Raw genomic sequence first — 18,556 nt, forward strand, 5'->3', positions numbered from 1 at the left:
AGGGCTGGCTGAGCGACGGGCTCCGGGCTGGTGCTTCTGTGTGTTTGTGGCTTGTGAGGTCAGGCGCTCAGTGTGGTCTGAGTCACTCAGAGAGTGGCTGTGGCCGGGCTGCTGGGTCTCGCCTTCCAGTGCTGAGTGGCCGTGCTCAGTGAGGGCCGTGCTCAGTGAGTGGCCGTGCTCAGTGAGGGCCGTGCTCAGTGAGTGGCCGTGCTCAGTGAGGGCCGTGCTCAGTGAGGGCCGTGCTCAGTGAGGGCCGTGCTCAGTGAGTGGCCGTGCTCAGTGAGGGCCGTGCTCAGTGAGGGCCGTGCTCAGTGAGTGGCCGTGCTCAGTGAGTGGCCGTGCTCAGTGAGGGCCGTGCTCAGTGAGGGCCGTGCTCAGTGAGTGGCCGTGCTCAGTGAGTGGCCGTGCTCAGTGAGGGCCGGCTCGGGCTGCCCTGCAGCGGGAGGGCCGGGTGGGCCTCTCAGACGTAGGGACTCTGAGCTGAGCTGGCCACTAGACGGAGAAGAGGGCCACAGAGGAAGAGGGGCAAGGGCGTGTTGGGGAGCACGGGGCCGGGCCCTGGCCTTGGGCAGGAGGCTCCCAGAAGAGGCACGTGGGCAGAGAGGCGCTCAGGGTGGGCTGTGGCGGGGGTCTGGTGTGGACACCTGTGGGCACAGGGCTGGCGCAAGGACTGCGGTTATTGCTGGGGGGTGTCATGAGCAGAGACGGGTATGCTCTTGTGTGTGACGGTCTCTCCAGGTCTTGAGTGTCAGTCAGCTCCGTGTCAGCTCTCGTGTCCTTTAAATGAGTGTCGTTTTCAGTTTTGTCACGTGAGGAGTGAAGCAGACACTCCCGGCCCCTGGTGAGTGCTCCGTCCTTCTGTCAGCCAGGTGCCCGGGAGCAGCCGTGCCCAGGACACACACGGGCCTGCCCACAGGGAGCCTTTCTGTGCACAGGGAGGACAGGGCGTGGGCAGGACAGGAGACCTGCTTGTGGGGTGGCCGAGGCAGGTGGAGGCAGGCCTGGTCCTGGGGGGCCTCTGGAAGGTCCCGCTGTGGGGATGGGGCTTCTGCAGGACACGGCAGAGAGTTGGCGGGCGAGGACGAAGGCACGGCAGCCGCAGGGGCAGGAGGCGGCTGAGCACTGTGGGCCGGTGTCGTCCGAGGGCCCGAGGGCGTGGCCGCGGGTGAGCCGAGGTGCTGATGCGGCGTGTGGTCTGGAATGATGCTCTGCGTCATGTGGAGAGTTGTGCGGAGGCCGAGGAGGAGGGCAGAGCAAGTGGACGTGGTCCAGGCGCCAGCAGAGGTCTGGGCACCGTGGGGAGGGAGGGTGGCAGGGACCCTGTGAGGGCAGGCAGCTCACCGGTACCTGGTCTGGTTTGGGTGCTGATGCTGTTCGGGGGGACACAGTTGCCCCATGTGCCGGGGGCAGAGGGGCGGGCCAGGCCTGTTTTGGTCAGGGACACTGTTAAAATTCTATGTGTGCCGGGGGCAGAGGGGCGGGCCAGGCCTGTCTTGGTCAGGGACACTGTTAAAATTCTATGTGTGCCGGGGGCAGAGGGGCGGGCCAGGCCTGTCTTGGTCAGGGACACTGTTAAAATTCTATGTGTGCCGGGGGCAGAGGGGCGGGCCAGGCCTGTCTTGGTCAGGTCGGCCCTCACGCATTCCTGGAGCTACACCTGGTCTCTGCTGCGTGTTCCTAGGGGTGTCTTGTCGTGTCTGGTGCTGGAGGGTGTGTGGCTTCCCTCAGTCAGATCTGCAAACCTTAGACTGACTGGGCTCCTCTGAGACCCTGTGGGAGTGTCCTGGCGCTGAGCTCGGCCGTGTGGGTTCAGTTCTGAAGCCCTGTGTGGACACCCTGCTGTGAGGGGCTGCGGGCCCCTACACTGAGCGGCCGCCTCCTCTAGGTGCTGAAAGTCGCCATTTTGGCGGAGAAGTACGCCGTGGACTACACGTGGTATGTGGACACCATCCTGAACCTGATCCGGATCGCGGGCGACTATGTGAGCGAGGAGGTGTGGTACCGTGTCATTCAGATTGTCATCAACCGGGACGATGTGCAGGGTTACGCCGCCAAGACGGTGTTCGAGGTACCCGCCGCCCCGGGGTGGGCCCGGGGATGGCTCCCTGCCCTTCCGTCTCCTGCTGCCCCTCTGCTGGGCCCTCAGCCCTCTGACCCCGGTCTCCACGTCACTGACCGGGGGTGGGGCAGTCGGTTCTCTAGAGGCCACCTGACTGCAGGACACAGAGCTGGTGCCTTGGGCTTGCCTCCCTGTGCACGAGAGCCCATGGGGCCTCTGCTGCTGCCCAGGGCCTGACCGTCAGCTTTGGGGAGCAGGGCTCTCGTTAGGAGGCAGTTTGGGCACGCCTCTGCCTCTGGGGCTCCTCTGCTGCTGCTCCTCTGCTGTGGGGGGGGCAGGAGGGGGGGCTGACACCGGGAGGCCTCCCTGCGCCACTACACTCGGGCACATCCCCATGCCCTCTGCAGGCCCTGCAGGCCCCGGCGTGCCACGAGAACCTGGTCAAAGTGGGCGGCTACATCCTGGGCGAGTTTGGGAACCTGATAGCTGGAGACCCCAGGTCCAGGTGAGACACCCCCGGGGAGTCAGGGAGAATCTGCTCGGGCGGGGCTGCACCTGCTGGTTCTCGTCCTGGTGGGTGGTCTGAGGTGGCCGCCGGGACAGCCTGGAGTGAGGCCACCTCCACTCGGACTGGCGGCTCTATGTCCTGCAAGCTGTGCAGAAAGCAGGGGTCCAGGTTGAGAGTGCAGATATGGGTGTGTGGTCACTCTGTCCCCCGAGGAGGCGTGCCTGCCGTGTGCAGCTGGAGCACGAGCTCCCTGGGCGGGGCTGAAGGGGCGGGAGGGGGGCGGAGGTGACGCCCCGCCCTCCGCTGCCCCCCCCCAGCCCGCTGGTGCAGTTCCACCTGCTGCACTCCAAGTTCCACCTGTGCAGCGTGCCCACCCGGGCCCTGCTGCTGTCCACCTACATCAAGTTCGTGAACCTGTTCCCGGAGGTGAAGCCCACCATCCAGGACGTGCTGCGCAGCGACAGCCAGCTGCGGAACGCCGACGTGGAGCTGCAGCAGCGCGCCGTGGAGTACTTGCGGCTCAGCGCCGTCGCCAGCACCGACATCCTGGTACCTCCCGGGGCGCCGCCCGCCCACGCCAGCCCGGGCACCGGGGCCGTGCCCAGCACTGACCGCCTCTTCCCTGCAGGCCACCGTCCTGGAGGAGATGCCCCCGTTTCCGGAGCGGGAGTCGTCCATCCTGGCCAAGCTCAAGAGGAAGAAGGGCCCGAGCACAGTGGCCGGCCTGGAGGAGGGCAGGCGCGAGCGGGGCGCCGACCTCAACGGGGGCCCCGAGCCGGCCCCGGCCAGCGCCACGGTGGGTCCCTCCCTGCCGCCGCCCCCGCCCTGCCTGGTCCCCGGTGGGTCCCTCCCTGCCTTCCCCACCCCCCCCGCCCCCGCCCTGCCTGGTCCCCGGTGGGTCCCTCCCTGCCGCCGCCCCCGCCCTGCCTGGTCCCCGGTGGGTCCCTCCCTGCCGCCGCCCCCGCCCTGCCTGGTCCCCGGTGGGTCCCTCCCTGCCGCCCCCCCCCCCCTGCCCCCGCCCTGCCTGGTCCCTGGTGGGTCCCTCCCTGCCGCCCCGCCCTGCCTGGTCCCCGAGGCTCAGGGCCAGCGGAGCCTTTGTCTGCTGGGGAAAGTGTGTGCCGAGAGCCAGGTGGGGGCCCCGAGCCCGGCCTCGTCCCGAGGCGCCCGTCTGTCCTTCGGACCTCGCACCCTGTTGTCTGCAGTCCCGTTCAACGCCCAGTCCTCCTTATCTCGAATTGATTCATAAAATGGGGTCACTCCCCTCTTTTGCGGGATTGCTATGGTGGGAGGCCTGTCTGGGTGCTCTTACTGGTTTGAGGGGGACCCACCTTGTGCTGTGCTTGGGGGTTTTCAGGCGTGGATTAGACTGAAGCACGCCTCCCTGCCACGGAGGACGTCGGGGGAATACTCAAAGTACACCAAAGTGTGCCCTCTGATGTTGGCCAGGTGGAGGTGCCACGTTGAGTGTCACAGGTGTCGTTGCTGTCCCCAGCTGGACTGGGAGCTCCCGGAGAGTGGGCACACCAGCTCTGCCCTGTGGCAGTCCCCTCGACGGCAGCCGGCTGCCCGAGACCGCAGGCTTTCTGCTTGTCCACACTCTGTTTCCCTTCCACGGTGCTGGTCCAGTGACGGGAATAATGCCACTTTCCATTATCAGGTGGCCTTTGTGAGGACGAGCTTCAGAGGTGACGTGTGGTCTGCTTGTCAAAAGTGCGCTGATGTCCAAGCCCAGGTGCCCCTGGGCAGGGTCCCTCCGCACGGCCCCCTCCACTTGTGTGCTGTGTAGACTGTGTCCTCCCCTCAGGCCAGGACACGCGGCCCTGTGTTCAGACCTCGTGGTCAGGCCCCCCACCTGGGCCTGCGGCCTTCTCCCCAGAGGCGCCCTGTCAGGCTGGCCCTCTGCGCGGCTCCTGCTGAGGCCGCTCTCTGGCCGGGCCTTGGAATCTCAGGACGAGTTGGTTTTGGAGTGAGTGATAAATGCATGCTGTCTCCAGGTGGTCCTCCCCTTCAACAAGACTTGCTTTTCAAACCGTGCCTTTGACCTCGCCCGTGGGCGCGGAGCGAGCCTGAGCCTGAAGGCAGCGCGGGGCTGTCCGCCTCCCCGGTGTGGACGCTGCCTGTGGAGAGATCCCAGCGGCACCCACTGCCAGGGACGTTGACAGATTGGGTTCTAAAGTGACATGATTTCTGAGGGTGGTTCCCACACGGGTTTGCTCATGAGCTGGTGCTGGCGTTACACCGGCCAGGTCTGCCAGTTGCCATAGAGACAGCGGCCGCCCTGCCCTGCACAGAGGTCTGTCTGAATGAGGACTCGCTGTTGGGGTGGGGGCGTATGGGGGCGAGCAGTGCAGGACCCCTCCCTCACTGCCATCCGGGGCCTGTGCCGGCTGGTCTGTGCTGGGGCTGCCGGGGCCGCCTCTCGGTCCAGCAGCGGTGACCGTGAGCAGGGCGCCTCGAGGCGGGCACAGGGAATGGCTCTGGCCTCCGAGCAGGCGCCTCGAGGCGGGCACAGGGAATGGCTCTGGCCTCCGAGCAGGGCGCCTCGAGGTGGGCACAGGGAACGGGCTCTGGCCTCCGAGCAGGCGCCTCGAGGCGGGCACAGGGAACGGGCTCTGGCCTCCGAGCAGGCGCCTCGAGGCGGGCACAGGGAATGGCTCTGGCCTCCGAGCAGGGCGCCTCGAGGTGGGCACAGGGAACGGGCTCTGGCCTCCGAGCAGGCGCCTCGAGGCGGGCACAGGGAACGGGCTCTGGCCTCCGAGCAGGGCGCCTCGAGGCGGGCACAGGGAATGGCTCTGGCCTCCGAGCAGGGCGCCTCGAGGCGGGCACAGGGAACGGGCTCTGGCCTCCGAGCAGGCGCCTCGAGGCGGGCACAGGGAATGGCTCTGGCCTCCGAGCAGGGCGCCTCGAGGCGGGCACAGGGAATGGCTCTGGCCTCCGAGCAGGGCGCCTCGAGGCGGGCGCAGGGAATGGCTCTGGCCTCCGAGCAGGCGCCTCGGGGCGGGCACAGGAAATGAGCTCTGGCCTCCGAGCAGGGCACCTCGAGGCGGGCGCAGGGAACGGGCTCTGGCCTCCATCTCAGCAGCTGCTCGGTTCTTTCCTACTCGGTGAGTTCTGAGACGTGCACAGGCGTATGCGAGGCGTTTCGGCCACAGTACTGCTCACGTCAGGATGTGGTGGGCCTGGGACCCAGGCTCTGGTGCTCAGCAGTGAGCTCCACTTTGAAAACAGAACCATGACAAGGTTGAACATTCTGTTAGGAGCATGGGGGTGGAGGGGGTGGGAGGAAGGCCCTCTTCCTGGGCAGTGCAGTGCAGTGCAGTGCGTTCTATAACTCAGGCCCTGAGCCTTCTTGACTGTGAGTGCTGCTGGCAGGTGTTCGTGGCTGGGAGCACATGACTGCCGTCTGGGTTGACAGCCCGTGGCTCAGGTGGCTGGAGTCCCATCAGAGACCCCTCCGAAAGGGGAGACCTGCGGGGGCCGGGGGGCTGAGGCAGGAGAAGCAGGCCAGGGGAGGGGCCCTCCTGGCTGGAACCGTCCTCCAAGGGGAGGCCCCCCCCGAGATGTCACTGAGCCACTTGGTTTGACGTGAACAGCAGTTTGGAGTCCTGGCTGCTGCAGAGGCCGTTTGCTGTGCAGTGGTCTGCTCCCGCACGCATGGCCCTGCGCGCTGCCTGCTGCTGGTGCCTGGCCCCCTGTGCCCCTGGTTATAGGGTGCTTTTCTTTTCTGACAGCGAGAGACAGAGAGAGGGACAGGCAGGGACAGGCAGGAAGGGGGAGAGATGAAAAGCATTCTTTTTTTTTTTTTTTTTTTTTTTACAGAGAGAGGGAGGGATAGATAGGGACAGACAGGAACGGAGAGAGATGAGAAGCATCAATCATTAGTTTTTCATTGTGACACCTTAGTTCAAGGGTCCCCAAACTGCGGCCCCCTAAGGCCATTTATCTGGCCCTGGCCGCACTTCTGAAAGGGGCACCTCTTTCATTGGTGGTCAGTGAGAGGTGACCGCATCCTGTGCTCCTGGAGTACTGTATGTGGCGGTGCCACAAAGCGCGGAGTCGCTCACATACAGTACTACTTCCGGTGACGCGGGACGCACGCATCATGGCTCTGGAAGCACGTCATATCACTTGTTACGGCTAGCAGTGACAAATATGGAACCGGACATTGACCATCTCATTAGCCAAAAGCAGGCCCATAGTTCCCATTGAAATACTGGTCAGTTTGTTGATTTAAATTTACTTGTTCTTCATTTTAAATACTGTATTTGTTCCCGTTTTGTTTTTTTACTTTAAAATAAGATATGTGCAGTGTGCATAGGGATTTGTTCATAGTTTCTTTTATAGTCCAGCCCTCCAACGGTCTGAGGGACAGTGAACTGGCCCCCTGTGTAAAAAGTTTGCCTGCCTTAGTTCATTGATTGCTTTCTCATATGTGCCTTGACTTCGGGCCTTCAGCAGACTGAGTAACCCCTTGCTTGAGCCAGCGACCTGGGTACAAGCTGGTGAACTTTTGCTCAAACCAGATGAGCCCACGCTCAAGCTGGCGACCGCGGGGTCTTGAACCTGGGTCCTCGGCATCCCAGTCCGACACTCTATCCACTGCGCCACCGCCTGGTCAGGCTAGAGAAGCATCAATTCTTCATTACAGCACTTTAGTTGTTCATTTATTGCTTTCTCATATGTGCCTTGACTGGGGGCTCCAGCAGTGTGAGTGACCCCTTGCTCAAGCCAGTGACCATGGGTCTTGTGTATGATCCACAGGTGTGCTTTTTGCTGTAGTGATTTTTGCTGTCTTTGCTGTTGGAGTGAGGAGGGTGACTGTGCCAACTGGGCACCGGGGGCTCCCCTGGGAAGTCACCCCAGCCCTGAAAGGGGGCAGTGGGTCCCAGCACGTGGTGGGGCCTCCTGATGGATTCCCCAACACAGCACTTACTTGTGTCTGTTGTGAGTTGGGATGTGTTTTTGACTTAACTGGACGGAAGGGGTGTCCTACTCAGAAAAAGGCTTGCCCTGTTTTGGAGGAACCGGTTGGCAGAGGAGAGAGGACCGCATTCCGGCCACAGGCGCGTCTGCACAGGTGCCTGCTCTGCATGGTGCCAGGCCGCCTCCTGTGCTGCCAGCTCCCGACGGTGGCCGTGTGCGCAGGCGCCTGTCTGTGCAGGGAGGCGGAGGAGCTGCTGCTAGACCATTCCTGCACTGCACACCGTCTCCTGCTCTCTGCCCAGCTGCCCCGAGTCCTCCCTCAGTCAGGAGTCCATTCTGTCCACTTGGCCTGGAGCCCATCCCACCGGAGTCACCCACATGCTCTCCGCAGGGCGTGCATTTTGCAACGCCTCCTACCTCTACGTAGAACTCTTACGTAGTGTCACCTGCCTACACAGGCCAGTCTTTAGGGATTCAGTGCACGGTGGTAGCTGTGTGGAAGAGAAACGGGCTGTTATTTATGCGAACATGGATGTCCACGTGTGCATGCTGAGCGTGCCTGTGCCAGGACGTGGGAGGCGGGCGAGGCCTGTGCCTGGACCGCGTGTCCACGGCTGCAGAAGGAGAGGCCCTCGTCTTCCTCAAGCTCATAGACCATTGGGTCCCTGGGAGGACGAGTCTGTGCTGAAACGAGCGGAGCTGATCGCGGTCTGGGGAATGGCGTCTGGACATGCTGTCTGCCGCGGTGAGCTGGCTCTGACCTGTGCGGCGTCCCGTGGGACCGTCCAGGCCCTGAGGATGAGCTTTCAGGGCAAAGCAGCTCACACCTCTGGTTCTGCGGGCGGTGTAATCCCAGTGACCACCAGAACCCCTTCTGTTTGGCGGTGGCCGCCCCAGAGGTGCAGGGTCAAAGGGCGAGCTTCAGCTGTGCAGTTGGAGCTCCCAGCAGGGAAGGAGTCCGTGTGTCCTGTGACGTCAGTGTGTGAGTCCTGCGATGTCAGTGGGTGTGTCCTGCGACGTCCGTGCGTGAGTCCTGCGATGTCAGTGGGTGTGTCCTGTGACGTCAGTGCGTGAGTCCTGCGACGTCAGTGGGTGTGTCCTGCGACGTCAGCATGTGAGTGCTCTCCGAGCGGCCTTGTTCTTTCTTTGTGCAAAGGTTTAAACAGCAATTATTTTTCAAAAATATGTCCTATAGGCATTTAATTTCCTTTTTCTGCGTAAAGCAGATGAGTGTGATGGTGGCCACACGGGGCACCTCGCCGTGATGCTTGCTTTTGTCTCCTCAGTTGATGTGCACGTTCTTATTTCTCAAACCAGACGTTTCTTTTTTTCTTTTTTATGAGAGAGGCAGGAACATTGATCTGTTCCTGTGTGTGCCCTGACCGGGGATTGAACCGGCAACCTCTGTGCTTTGGGCCAACACTCCTGCCAACCACGCTGTCTGGCTAGGGCTTTATGATTGATTGACTGATTGACATTTAGAAAGACGAGAGAGGCAGGGAGAGGGGTGGGGAAGGGAAGCACTCACTGGTTGCTTCCCAGGTGTGCCCTGACCGGGTCTCGAACCCGCAGCCTTGTCGTTTTGGGACAACACTCTAACCAGCTGAGCAACTGGCCAGGGCCAAACCGGACATTCCTCTTCGGTCTCTTGCATGACAGAATGTTTTTAGACGTTGTTTTTTCTCTGGTAACACTTGTGAACAAAGCTGGGCCATTTTCCAGTTGTGTACGGCTGTGATCCATCCTCACCCTGGGCTGATTGCGAGGCCTGACTCTGGTGCCGCCGTGCCCCAGAAACACTGTGGCCCCTCGCCTGCCCACCCAACATGCGCCACGCAGCCCAGCAGCCGTGGGGGCAGGACGCAGGCCCTGCCCCTGGCTGGACTCTGCATGCCCGGAGGGCTCTTCTATGCTGACTCTCTTCTTCCTTTTTTCCAGTCCACGCCGTCTCCCTCGGCAGACCTCCTGGGCCTGGGGGCCGCGCCCCCGGTGCCCGCGGGCCCGCCACCCTCTTCTGGCGGGCTGCTCGTGGACGTGTTCTCAGACTCGCCCTCCGCGGTCGCGCCTCTCGCTCCCGGCTCCGAGGACAACTTTGCCAGGTAGTTGGTCTCCTGCTTCCTGAGGACAGGGCCTCTGTCTGCCCGCGACCCGGGGCCCTGGTCAGCTGGGCGGGGCGGGCGAGGTCCTTTCTTCCAGGTCCCTCCTGGGCAGAGGCGTGGCCTCTGGGGCCGGGGGGCTTGCTCTGTCACCACCTCGGCCTTGGCTGTCGGTCGGTTGGCACTGAAGATGCTCCCGTTTGGGAAAAGAAGGGGGTCAGGTGGAGAAGCCATGCTGGCTGTCACTCGTGTCTGGTTGTGTGCCAGTGTCACCGCGGTGTCAGCTGTCCCCTGTCCAGAGCGCTGCTCTCTGCAGCTCTGTTCTCGCTCCCTGCACCCTTTCCTCTCTGACGGGGGCCCCCTCTGTGCCTGCCTTCTGGGTACCCAGCCTTTTCTTAAGGTTCACTCTCACTTGCATACTTGCTGCTCTATTCCATAAAGCCTGTGACTGGGGCTGCCTGCCCCTCCTGTGACCCGCTCCGTCCTCGTCACTCTGACTCTCACCTGGATGTCTGCGCTCTGACCCTGCACTGGCCTGGGCCCTGCTCTTCCCAGCACGGTCCCTTCCTCATGCTGTTTGGTGTGTGGGGTTCGTCCCTTTTCCCTGCTGGCTCGCTCTCTGCCCCACCCCCAATAGAGAGCAGGTGTGCTCTGTTCCCTACAGAGGTGGCAGTTTTCAAAGAGCGGCTCCTTGTCCTTGGCTCTTTTGATGGACCATCACAGAGCCCGCGTGGTCTGCAGTTTGTTCAGTCTCTCTGTGTCCCTGCTGCACGTGGGTCTGCTTCCCGGGCTCGTGGGCAGTGACCGAGGAGAGGCAGGTGGGCAGTGAGCAAGGTCCCCGCCTCCGGCTGGAACAGGCGTCCCAGGCCACTGGGTCTGAGACCGAGGAGAGGCAGGTGGGCAGTGAGCAAGGTCCCTGCCTCCCGCTGGGTGTGAGACCGAGGAGAGGCAGGTAGGTAGTGAGCAAGGTCCCCGCCTCCCGCTGGGTGTGAGACCGAGGAGAGGCAGGTGGGCAGTGAGCAAGGCCCCCGCCTCCCGCTGGGTCTGAGACCGAGGAGAGGCAGGTGGGCAGTGAGCAAGGTCCCCGCCTCCCGCTGGGTGTGAGACCGAGGAGAGGCAGGTGGGCAGTGAGCAAGGTCCCCGCCTCCCGCTGGGTGTGAGACCGAGGAGAGGCAGGTGGGCAGTGAGCAAGGTCCCCGCCTCCCGCTGGGTGTGAGACCGAGGAGAGGCAGGTGGGCAGTGAGCAAGGCCCCCGCCTCCGGCTGGAACAGGCCCCTCGGGCCCGTCTCTGCTGCCGTGCATCCTGGGGACAGGGCCTCCTCCAGGGTTCTAGCCCTCGCTGTGTCTGTAGGCTTCTTGGAAGCTGTGCAGCCCCTGGACTGGGGCAGGGGCACCGCTGGAGCTCCTCACGTGACTCAGGTGCCCTCTGGGAGGGCAGAGCGTGAATGCCGCCCTGACCTGGGTCCTCTGTGCTGTCTGGCAGGTGGCTTGCCCGGTCCAGGTGTGCGGTGGCTGTGTGGTCTCTGGGCTGCTGTCTGGACCTCTCTGTGTGGCGGTGCTGAGTGCCGGGGGTCTGCTGTGAACTCGGTGTGGGTGGGGGTGCCGAGTGCATAGGGGCTCGCACAGCTCCCGGTGTGGGGAGACATGCCTGCCCCCCGCCTTCCACAGTGGTCTGCATTAGCCCTAAAACTCCACAGCGTCACCTTTTGGTTGAGATGACCCTTTGAAAGTACCAGACGTTGACGGTTGGGCTACTTCCGTCACCTGTCACTCGTGCACGCCCTTCCCATCTCCTTAAGAAGTGGCACTTCAGGTGGCTTAGTCTCCACCAGCTGCCACGTGCTGCCTGGTCTTGCGTCTGCGCGGTGGGGCCCAGCGGGCGGCCCTCTGTCGTGGGAGTCGGGTGTGGGTGGAGCAGCGGCCTGGCCCTGCGTCTGCGCGGTGGGGCCCAGCGGGCAGCCCTCTGTCCTGGGAGTCGGGTGTGGGTGGAGCAGCGGCCTGGCCCTGCGTCTGCGCAGTGGGGCCCAGCGGGCGGCCCGCTGTTGTGGGAGTCGGGTGTGGGTGGAGCAGCGGCCTGGCCCTGCGTCTGCGCAGTGGGGCCCAGCGGGCGGCCCGCTGTTGTGGGAGTCGGGTGTGGGTGGAGCAGCCCATGACTGTGGCCTTGGAGCTCCGTGGCCTCAGTTGTGCTGTGGGAGCCGAGGGTCCCTGGTGGTCGGTTCTGGGACCCTGGCCGCACACCTCAGGTGTGTTTCAAGAAGTCTGTGTGCGCTTTTTACCTTGTGGAGCTTTGTGTGCGTGGAGCTGGACAGAGGACAGGACAGGCGGGGCACCTGTGGCCCTGGGGTCACGGGGGTGTCACGGGGGTGCTGAGCTGTCTCCACATCTCCACTGCTGCTCCTGTGCCTGCCTTCTGTGCTGCTTGGATTGGTCCTGGCCCGGTGTCCCCTGAGGGGCCAGCTGAGACCACAGTGCTGATGAGCATCACCACCTCTGGGGGGGCGCTGAGGACAGTGCAGGGCCCCTGGTTTGAGCTGCTCCAGCCAGCGCACTGTGCGCTGGGAGACTGTGAGGTGTGGGGGCGGCTGCCACGGGCCGTCTGTGTCAGGAGCCCCCCGGACTGCGTGAGGGCGGGCGTGGAGTGCTGGGCACAGTCCCGTGGACTCTGCCTGCCGGCGCCCTTCTCCTTCGCCTGCCGACCCGGGTCCGGGCGGCCCGGCTGGCTCATGCGCGTCCTCGCTGACGGCGAGACCTGCTCCGCCCCCCCCCCTTTCCGTGGGCGGTGGTAACTGACGCACCTGGACGAGGCCGAACACGAGCTCCTCCGAGAGGAGCACAAGTGCAAAGTGACACGTGTTGTGTTTCCTCCTAATTCTGTGCAGTGTAGACGCCATGTAGTGAACGCCACTCTGGGCCCCACGCAGTGCAGCTCACCCTGCACTGAGGAGGGGGGAGGGGGAGGGGAGGAGGGGGAGGGGGGACGGACCGTGCTGTGGAGCGGGGCGTCGCCCGGACACCGTGGTCCTCCCTAGACTGGGGTCGGCCTTAGTTGTCAGGGCCCGCAGTCCCTCCTGCAGTGTGTGCACATGTGGGGCCTGCTGGAGTCGGAGCAGCAGGGAGTTGTTGACCAGCGTGAGGGCAGAGGACGGCCGTCTCTGTGCACACCCCGTGTGGCTGGGTCCCTGCTGCCTGCTCATTTTCCGTCTCTAGTGGGCACTGCTTATGTTCTTGGGGATATTTTTCTTTCTCTTCCCTCATGTCCCTCAGGCTTTTCTGGCCTTAGCGTTCATTAGACGCTTTTTCAGAGCAGATCTTTGTAGTTTCAGTGGGTGGCTTTGAGTGACTCACATACTGTCCCTTTCCCCCTAGGTTTGTCTGTAAAAATAATGGTGTATTGTTTGAAAACCAGCTGCTTCAAATTGGACTTAAGTCTGAATTTCGGCAGAATCTAGGTATGTGTTTTAATTAATGGACATTTCTCTTAGAAGTCATGTGGAGAAAATATTTCCAAGTTGCGTATCTGATAAGGGACTAGGCCATGGAGTATAGAGTGTAATTGAGCTCAACAATAGGAGAACCAGCCACCTAGTTAAAAAGTGGGCGGAGGACTCGCCACGTCGCTAAGGAAGATGTACAGACAGCCAAACACACGTGTGGAGGCGTTCAGCATCACTAGTCACAGAACGCAGACGAACCACAGCGAGATGCCTGTCAGAGCACATGCCTGTCGGGGGGCTGCCAGCAAGACAGACTCACAAGAGAAACGGGGGCACTGAGCGCCGCTGTTGGGGAGGAGAGACACTGCAGCCGCTGGGGGGCAGTGCGGGCGTCCCTAAAAGTGACATGGATCTGCCGTGCGACCCAGCGACCCCGCGTCTGGGAGCAGACCCAAAAGAAGTGAGAGCAGGTCTCAGAGAAACACGGCACACCCACGTCCACAGCAGCTAGAACGTGGAGGCAGCCCGCGTGTCCGTGGACGCAGGGTGGACGCACAGCGTGCAGCTCGTATGCGCAGCGGGGTAGCACTCAGCCCTGAGAAGGAAGGAGGGACGCTCTGACACAGGCTGCACGCAGGGACCTTGAGGACACTGTGCCGAGTGGATAAGCCAGACTCAGGAGGACACGGCCTGTGACCCACTCACGGGAGGTCCCCAGAGGAGTCAGACCCACAGAGACTGGAAGATGGTGGTGGGTGCCGGGCCTGGGGGAGGGGACAGGGAGTGGGTGTTTCATGGGGACAGAGAGTCAGTCTGGGAAGACAGAAAGTTCTGGAGATGACGGTGGTGACGGTTGTACAACAGTGTGGACGTGCTCAATGCCACTGAGCTGGGCACTGAAGGGGGTGAGGGGGAAAGAACAAGTGAAGCTGAAGGAGGGAGAGAGCCGGCCTCCACCCTCCAGCCCTTCAGGGGCGCCGTGAGGGCTCACAGTCACGGTCACCGTGTTGAAAATGAGTTGGGACACTTGACTTCTGCTCTGATTAAGGAGTGAAACTGGCCTTGGCAGGCCCTGGGGTTGGGGTGTGAGGGTCACTTTCCACCTGAGCTCGGGTATGAAAATGTGCAGATTGCTGTAAGATCTCTGTCCTGGCATCAGTAACCGGACACATCGCAGCATCCTTACACCCACCAGGCGGGTCCACGGGCACCACCATGGGGGCAGGACCCCTGCTGGACGGCACTGGCTGTGGCACCGGAGGGGGCCCAACACTTGGCTGGACTCAGCTGGGGGCGGGGCTCTGGGTCTCCCCGTCGCTCCTCGGGGTCTGTGTGTGACACGAGCCGTTTCCTTCTAGGTCGCATGTTCATATTTTATGGGAATAAGACCTCCACGCAGTTCCTGAACTTCACTCCAACGCTGATCTGCTCGGATGACCTTCAGGCCAATATCCTTGACTCCATCGGCCGTGCGCTGCCAGCAGCCCTCTGGGGATTGGAGGAGGGCTTGAGGGCGGTTTATTTAAAAACCAGAATAGCAAGATGTTTCCAGGTGGTGTTTTCACAGGACGTGCATGTGTCTGTCCCTTTGGTGCTTGCTCCGCGCTCCTGTGATGCTCTGAGGCCCGCTGAGCCCTGGTTTCCTTCTCCGGGGCTCCCACAGGCAGCTGCTGCGGGAAGCAGCGTGCACACCAGGCCGGGGGTGAGCTGGCGTCTGCCTGCAGCGGCTCTGTGTTCAGACGGGAGGCTTGTCCCCAGTAAACATCCTCAGTGTGATTAGGACTCTCCCAGCCAGGGTCACATCAGTACCCAAATTCTTCCTCCCGGGCTGGGCTGGCCAAATAAAGTGGTGGAAGGCCCAGGCTGGCCCAGATGAGGGCACTGCCTGCCCGGAAAACCTCCTCACCACCGGCCAGACCCCCAGGTTTTTGTTTTTAGAGAGAGAGGGACGGGGGCAGGAAGGGCAGGAGACAAGAAGCTTCAACCTATAGCCGTGGCATTTGATCTGTTCATTGATTGCCTTTCGTATGTGCCTGGATGGAGGGGGGTTCCAGCTGGGCCAATGACCTCTTTCTTGCTCAAGCCAGCGACCAGCGACCTTGGGCTTCAACCCAGCAACCTTTAAGCTCAAACCAGCGACCATGGGGTCATGTCTATGATCCCACGCTCAAGTCAGCAACCCCGGGGTCTCAAACCTAGGACTTCAGTGTCCCAGGTCAGCACTCTATCCACTGTGCCACCACCGGTCAGGCCACTTTTATCTTGAGATAAATACCTTATAAATGTTGCCCGTTAAAGCTAAGTATTCTAGGGTAGTCATTAAGGACACTTGTGTGCAGGATCAACTGTAATAAAGGTTTCATCTAAGATCAGCAGCGTGAGCTCCACTTTTTGAGCCTCTTCCAGAATGTTTCTTGTCCTGGGCTCTGGGGCCTGGGGGACACTGGGCTGGCTTGGCTCGGACCCACTGCCCCGTGTTGAAACGGCCTCCTTGACACGTACACATCTGAGCCTGCAGACCAAGCCGGTGGACCCGACGGTGGACGGGGGCGCCCAGGTGCAGCAGGTGGTCAACATCGAGTGTGTGTCCGACTTCACTGAGGCCCCGGTCCTCAACATCCAGTTCAGGTGGGAGCCCCGGGGGTGGCATCCGTGGGCTGGCGGGGTGTCCCTACCCCCGCTCTGGCCAGAAGCTTGCGATAGGGCGGGCCTGCATGTAGCTGTGCACCTGCAAGCCGTGTGTCCTTGCCAAGCTCAGCGTCCTTCCCTTGGAGGCTGGTGTGAGCACCGAGGGGAGCCCATGGGTGCTGGCATGGCCACGTGCCCCGTGGCACCAGCCACAGAGTGTGGAGATGGGGGAGATAAAGGGAGCCCGGGCCTGTGAGGCCCGCGGCTCCTGCTGGCGTGTGACCCCTCCAAGGCCCAGTGCTCTCGAGCGGAGAGACGGGGGGGCCTACCCCGGTGGGCTGGGGGCCAGCCGCAGGGGTGACGGTCGTCTGCTGTGCGCGTTCTCACAGTTGTACTCCCAGCGGCACGCGGCCAGGGGAGAGTCCACTGACAGGTGTGCAGGAGCCGTGCACACGCCCGGTGCCATCCTGTGCCCGGTGCCCGCCGCGCCCGGAGACGGCCTCTGCGCAGCACCGCCGGGACGCCCCTCACCCTTGTGGACAGGGCAGCCCTCTGGCTGGCAGCTGGGCTGATGAGCAGCCTGCTGCTTTCACCTGGGCCCTGCCCTGGGCCCTGGAACCCTGCGTGTGGGGGTGCCCTGCAGCTGAGGCCAGGCTGTCTCCCTGCCTGCTTTCACCTGGGCCCTGCCCTGCCCTGGGCCCTGCGTGTGGGGGTGCCCTGCAGCTGAGGCCAGGCTGTCTCCCTGCCTGCTTTTACCTGGGCCCTGCCCTGCGCCCTGGAGACCTTGTGGGGGTGCTCTGCAGCTGAGGCCAGGCTGTCTCGCTGCCTGCTTTTACCTGGGCCCTGCCCTGCGCCCTGGGGACCATGTGGGGGTGCCCTGCAGCTGAGGCCAGGCTGTCTCGCTGCCTGCTTTTACCTGGGCCCTGCCCTGCGCCCTGGGGACCGTGTGGGGGTGCCCTGCAGCTGAGGCCAGGCTGTCTCGCTGCCTGCGGCTCTCCTCAGCATGTCTGTTGCTCACAGGTACGGGGGGACCTTTCAGAATGTGTCCGTCAAGCTGCCCATCACGCTCAACAAGTTTTTCCAGCCCACAGAGATGGCTTCTCAGGATTTCTTCCAGCGTTGGAAGCAGCTGAGCAGGTGAGCGGCCCTCCTGAGTGGTGGGGTGCGGGGCGGCTGACTGTGCCGTCGCAGCCCGGCTGCGGGGCTGACGCGGGTCTCTGTGTCTCAGTCCCCAGCAGGAAGTGCAGAACATCTTCAAGGCAAAGCACCCGATGGACACAGAGGTCACCAAAGCCAAGGTGATGGCCTTGTTCGCGGGGCTCCCAGCCAGGGCCCGTGTCCCCCGCCTCTGCTGCCGCCAGTGTCCCAACTCCCGTTTCTCTGGCACAGATTATTGGGTTTGGTTCCGCACTCCTTGAGGAAGTTGACCCGAATCCTGCCAATTTTGTGGGAGCCGGTATCATCCACACGAGGACCACGCAGATTGGGTGCTTGCTGCGCTTGGAGCCAAATCTGCAGGCCCAGGTGAGGCCTGGCGGTGGCCACACTGCCGCTGTGTGTACTGTGGTGCAGTCGTCCACCCTGGGAACCCTGGTCCTCTGTGTTGGGTTTGAGGAGATCCGACAGATGTGTGCACCTGTGTAACCCCACCCCATGGACACACGTGACACTCCGCTGCCCAGCACCTGCCCTGGCGCCTTGCTGTCTGCTCCGGCCTTTCCTTGAGGCAGCTCTGCATGTCCCTCTGGCCCTGACGGCCTCAGCCCCGGGGTCGGCCCACCCTCCTGCTGACAGACTCCTGGGCTGTCCCAGCCGGTCCTTCTGAGCAGAGCTGCTGCAGGTGCCCCTGGGTGTGCCTCAGGGCGGACGTCTGTCTTCCTGTCTCTGAGTGGGGCCAGTGAGGGCCTGTGGGCTCACAGCGTCCGCACAGGTGGCTGTATGAGAAGCTGCCCTGTGCCCCCCAGAGGCTGGAGCTCGTACCCCCACAGCTCCTGGAGTTCCCACTGGCCCCAGTGTCAGATGGTGTCAGTTCAGCTGCTGGGAGCGTGCTTGGTGCTCTAGTCTGTGAGACGGGCAGGCGCCTCCGAGAAGGGCTGGGGGGGGGGGGAGGGGGGTTGAGCGCGGCCACTGCCCCAGGGCCACCCCAAGGGCCATGTGTGCACAGTGGCCCCTGACCTGCCTGCTGCTCTGTTTCAGATGTACCGGCTCACACTGCGGACGAGTAAGGAGACCGTGTCCCAGAGGCTCTGCGCTTTGCTGTCGGAGCAGTTTTAGTCCCCGAGGACAGAGGTCAGGCTCCTGGCCTGTGTCTCCTCGCCTCTGCCGTTGTCCGCACCCCATGCTGCACGTGGTGCTGTGTGTGTGTGCCCTGCGGGGCCCTCCCAGCCTGCCCTCCGCCTTGGCCCTCGGGCCAGGCAGGGACACAGTCCGCATGAGGGGAGAAAGACTGAGCCTGGACTGCAGCCGGCCTGCCAGGTCAGGGCAGCGTGGGTCCTGGGGTCAGTTTTTATAGAAATCAAGACAGCTCTGTGGTTACGTCTGCAATTAAAGGGAAATTAGAAGTTTGAAAAGGACAGTGTTTTGAAATTTTATCAAAATGCCCGTGCTGTGCTGCTGCTCACCTGGCTTCTCTGGACCGCAGTGGCTCTGTGTCATCGGGCTGGGTCTCAACGAGGCCGGCGTGGGGGTTCTACCGGGCGCAGGGGTGGTGGCAGCGGCCCTGACCTGGGAGCACAGGCGGCAGCCCCCCCAGCCCCCTGCTCTGGGTCAGGACTCTAACCTCAACGTTGGACACTGCTTCTCACGCCTGTCCACACAGCTGTGTGCTGGTTGGTGTGGTTGTTTCCCTCCCAACACTGTTTTTTTTTATTTTTATTTTTATTTATTTATTATTTATTATTTTTTATTT

The 18,556-nt window shown here is 62.7% G+C and overlaps 1 protein-coding gene across 2 annotated transcripts in view; it reads left to right on the plus strand.

Moving 5' to 3' along the window:
- AP2A2 (adaptor related protein complex 2 subunit alpha 2) overlaps positions 1–18,221 on the plus strand; it is a 72,810-nt gene extending 54,589 nt beyond the window's left edge. For both annotated transcript variants that reach the window (XM_066372486.1, XM_066372527.1), the window contains exons 11-22: positions 1,886–2,068; positions 2,467–2,564; positions 2,885–3,116; positions 3,196–3,363; positions 9,429–9,589; positions 12,953–13,035; positions 14,379–14,468; positions 15,525–15,648; positions 16,669–16,785; positions 16,877–16,946; positions 17,038–17,172; positions 17,845–18,221. In XM_066372486.1, the coding sequence (XP_066228583.1) occupies positions 1,886–2,068; positions 2,467–2,564; positions 2,885–3,116; positions 3,196–3,363; positions 9,429–9,589; positions 12,953–13,035; positions 14,379–14,468; positions 15,525–15,648; positions 16,669–16,785; positions 16,877–16,946; positions 17,038–17,172; positions 17,845–17,922 (1,539 nt within the window). In that variant the 3' untranslated portion in view covers positions 17,923–18,221. The remainder of the gene's footprint in view (positions 1–1,885; positions 2,069–2,466; positions 2,565–2,884; positions 3,117–3,195; positions 3,364–9,428; positions 9,590–12,952; positions 13,036–14,378; positions 14,469–15,524; positions 15,649–16,668; positions 16,786–16,876; positions 16,947–17,037; positions 17,173–17,844) is intronic.
- Positions 18,222–18,556: the final 335 nt, after the last annotated feature.

This window comes from Saccopteryx leptura, chromosome 1 (genome assembly GCF_036850995.1).
Source record: "Saccopteryx leptura isolate mSacLep1 chromosome 1, mSacLep1_pri_phased_curated, whole genome shotgun sequence".
Classification (NCBI taxonomy): Eukaryota; Metazoa; Chordata; class Mammalia; order Chiroptera; family Emballonuridae; genus Saccopteryx; species Saccopteryx leptura.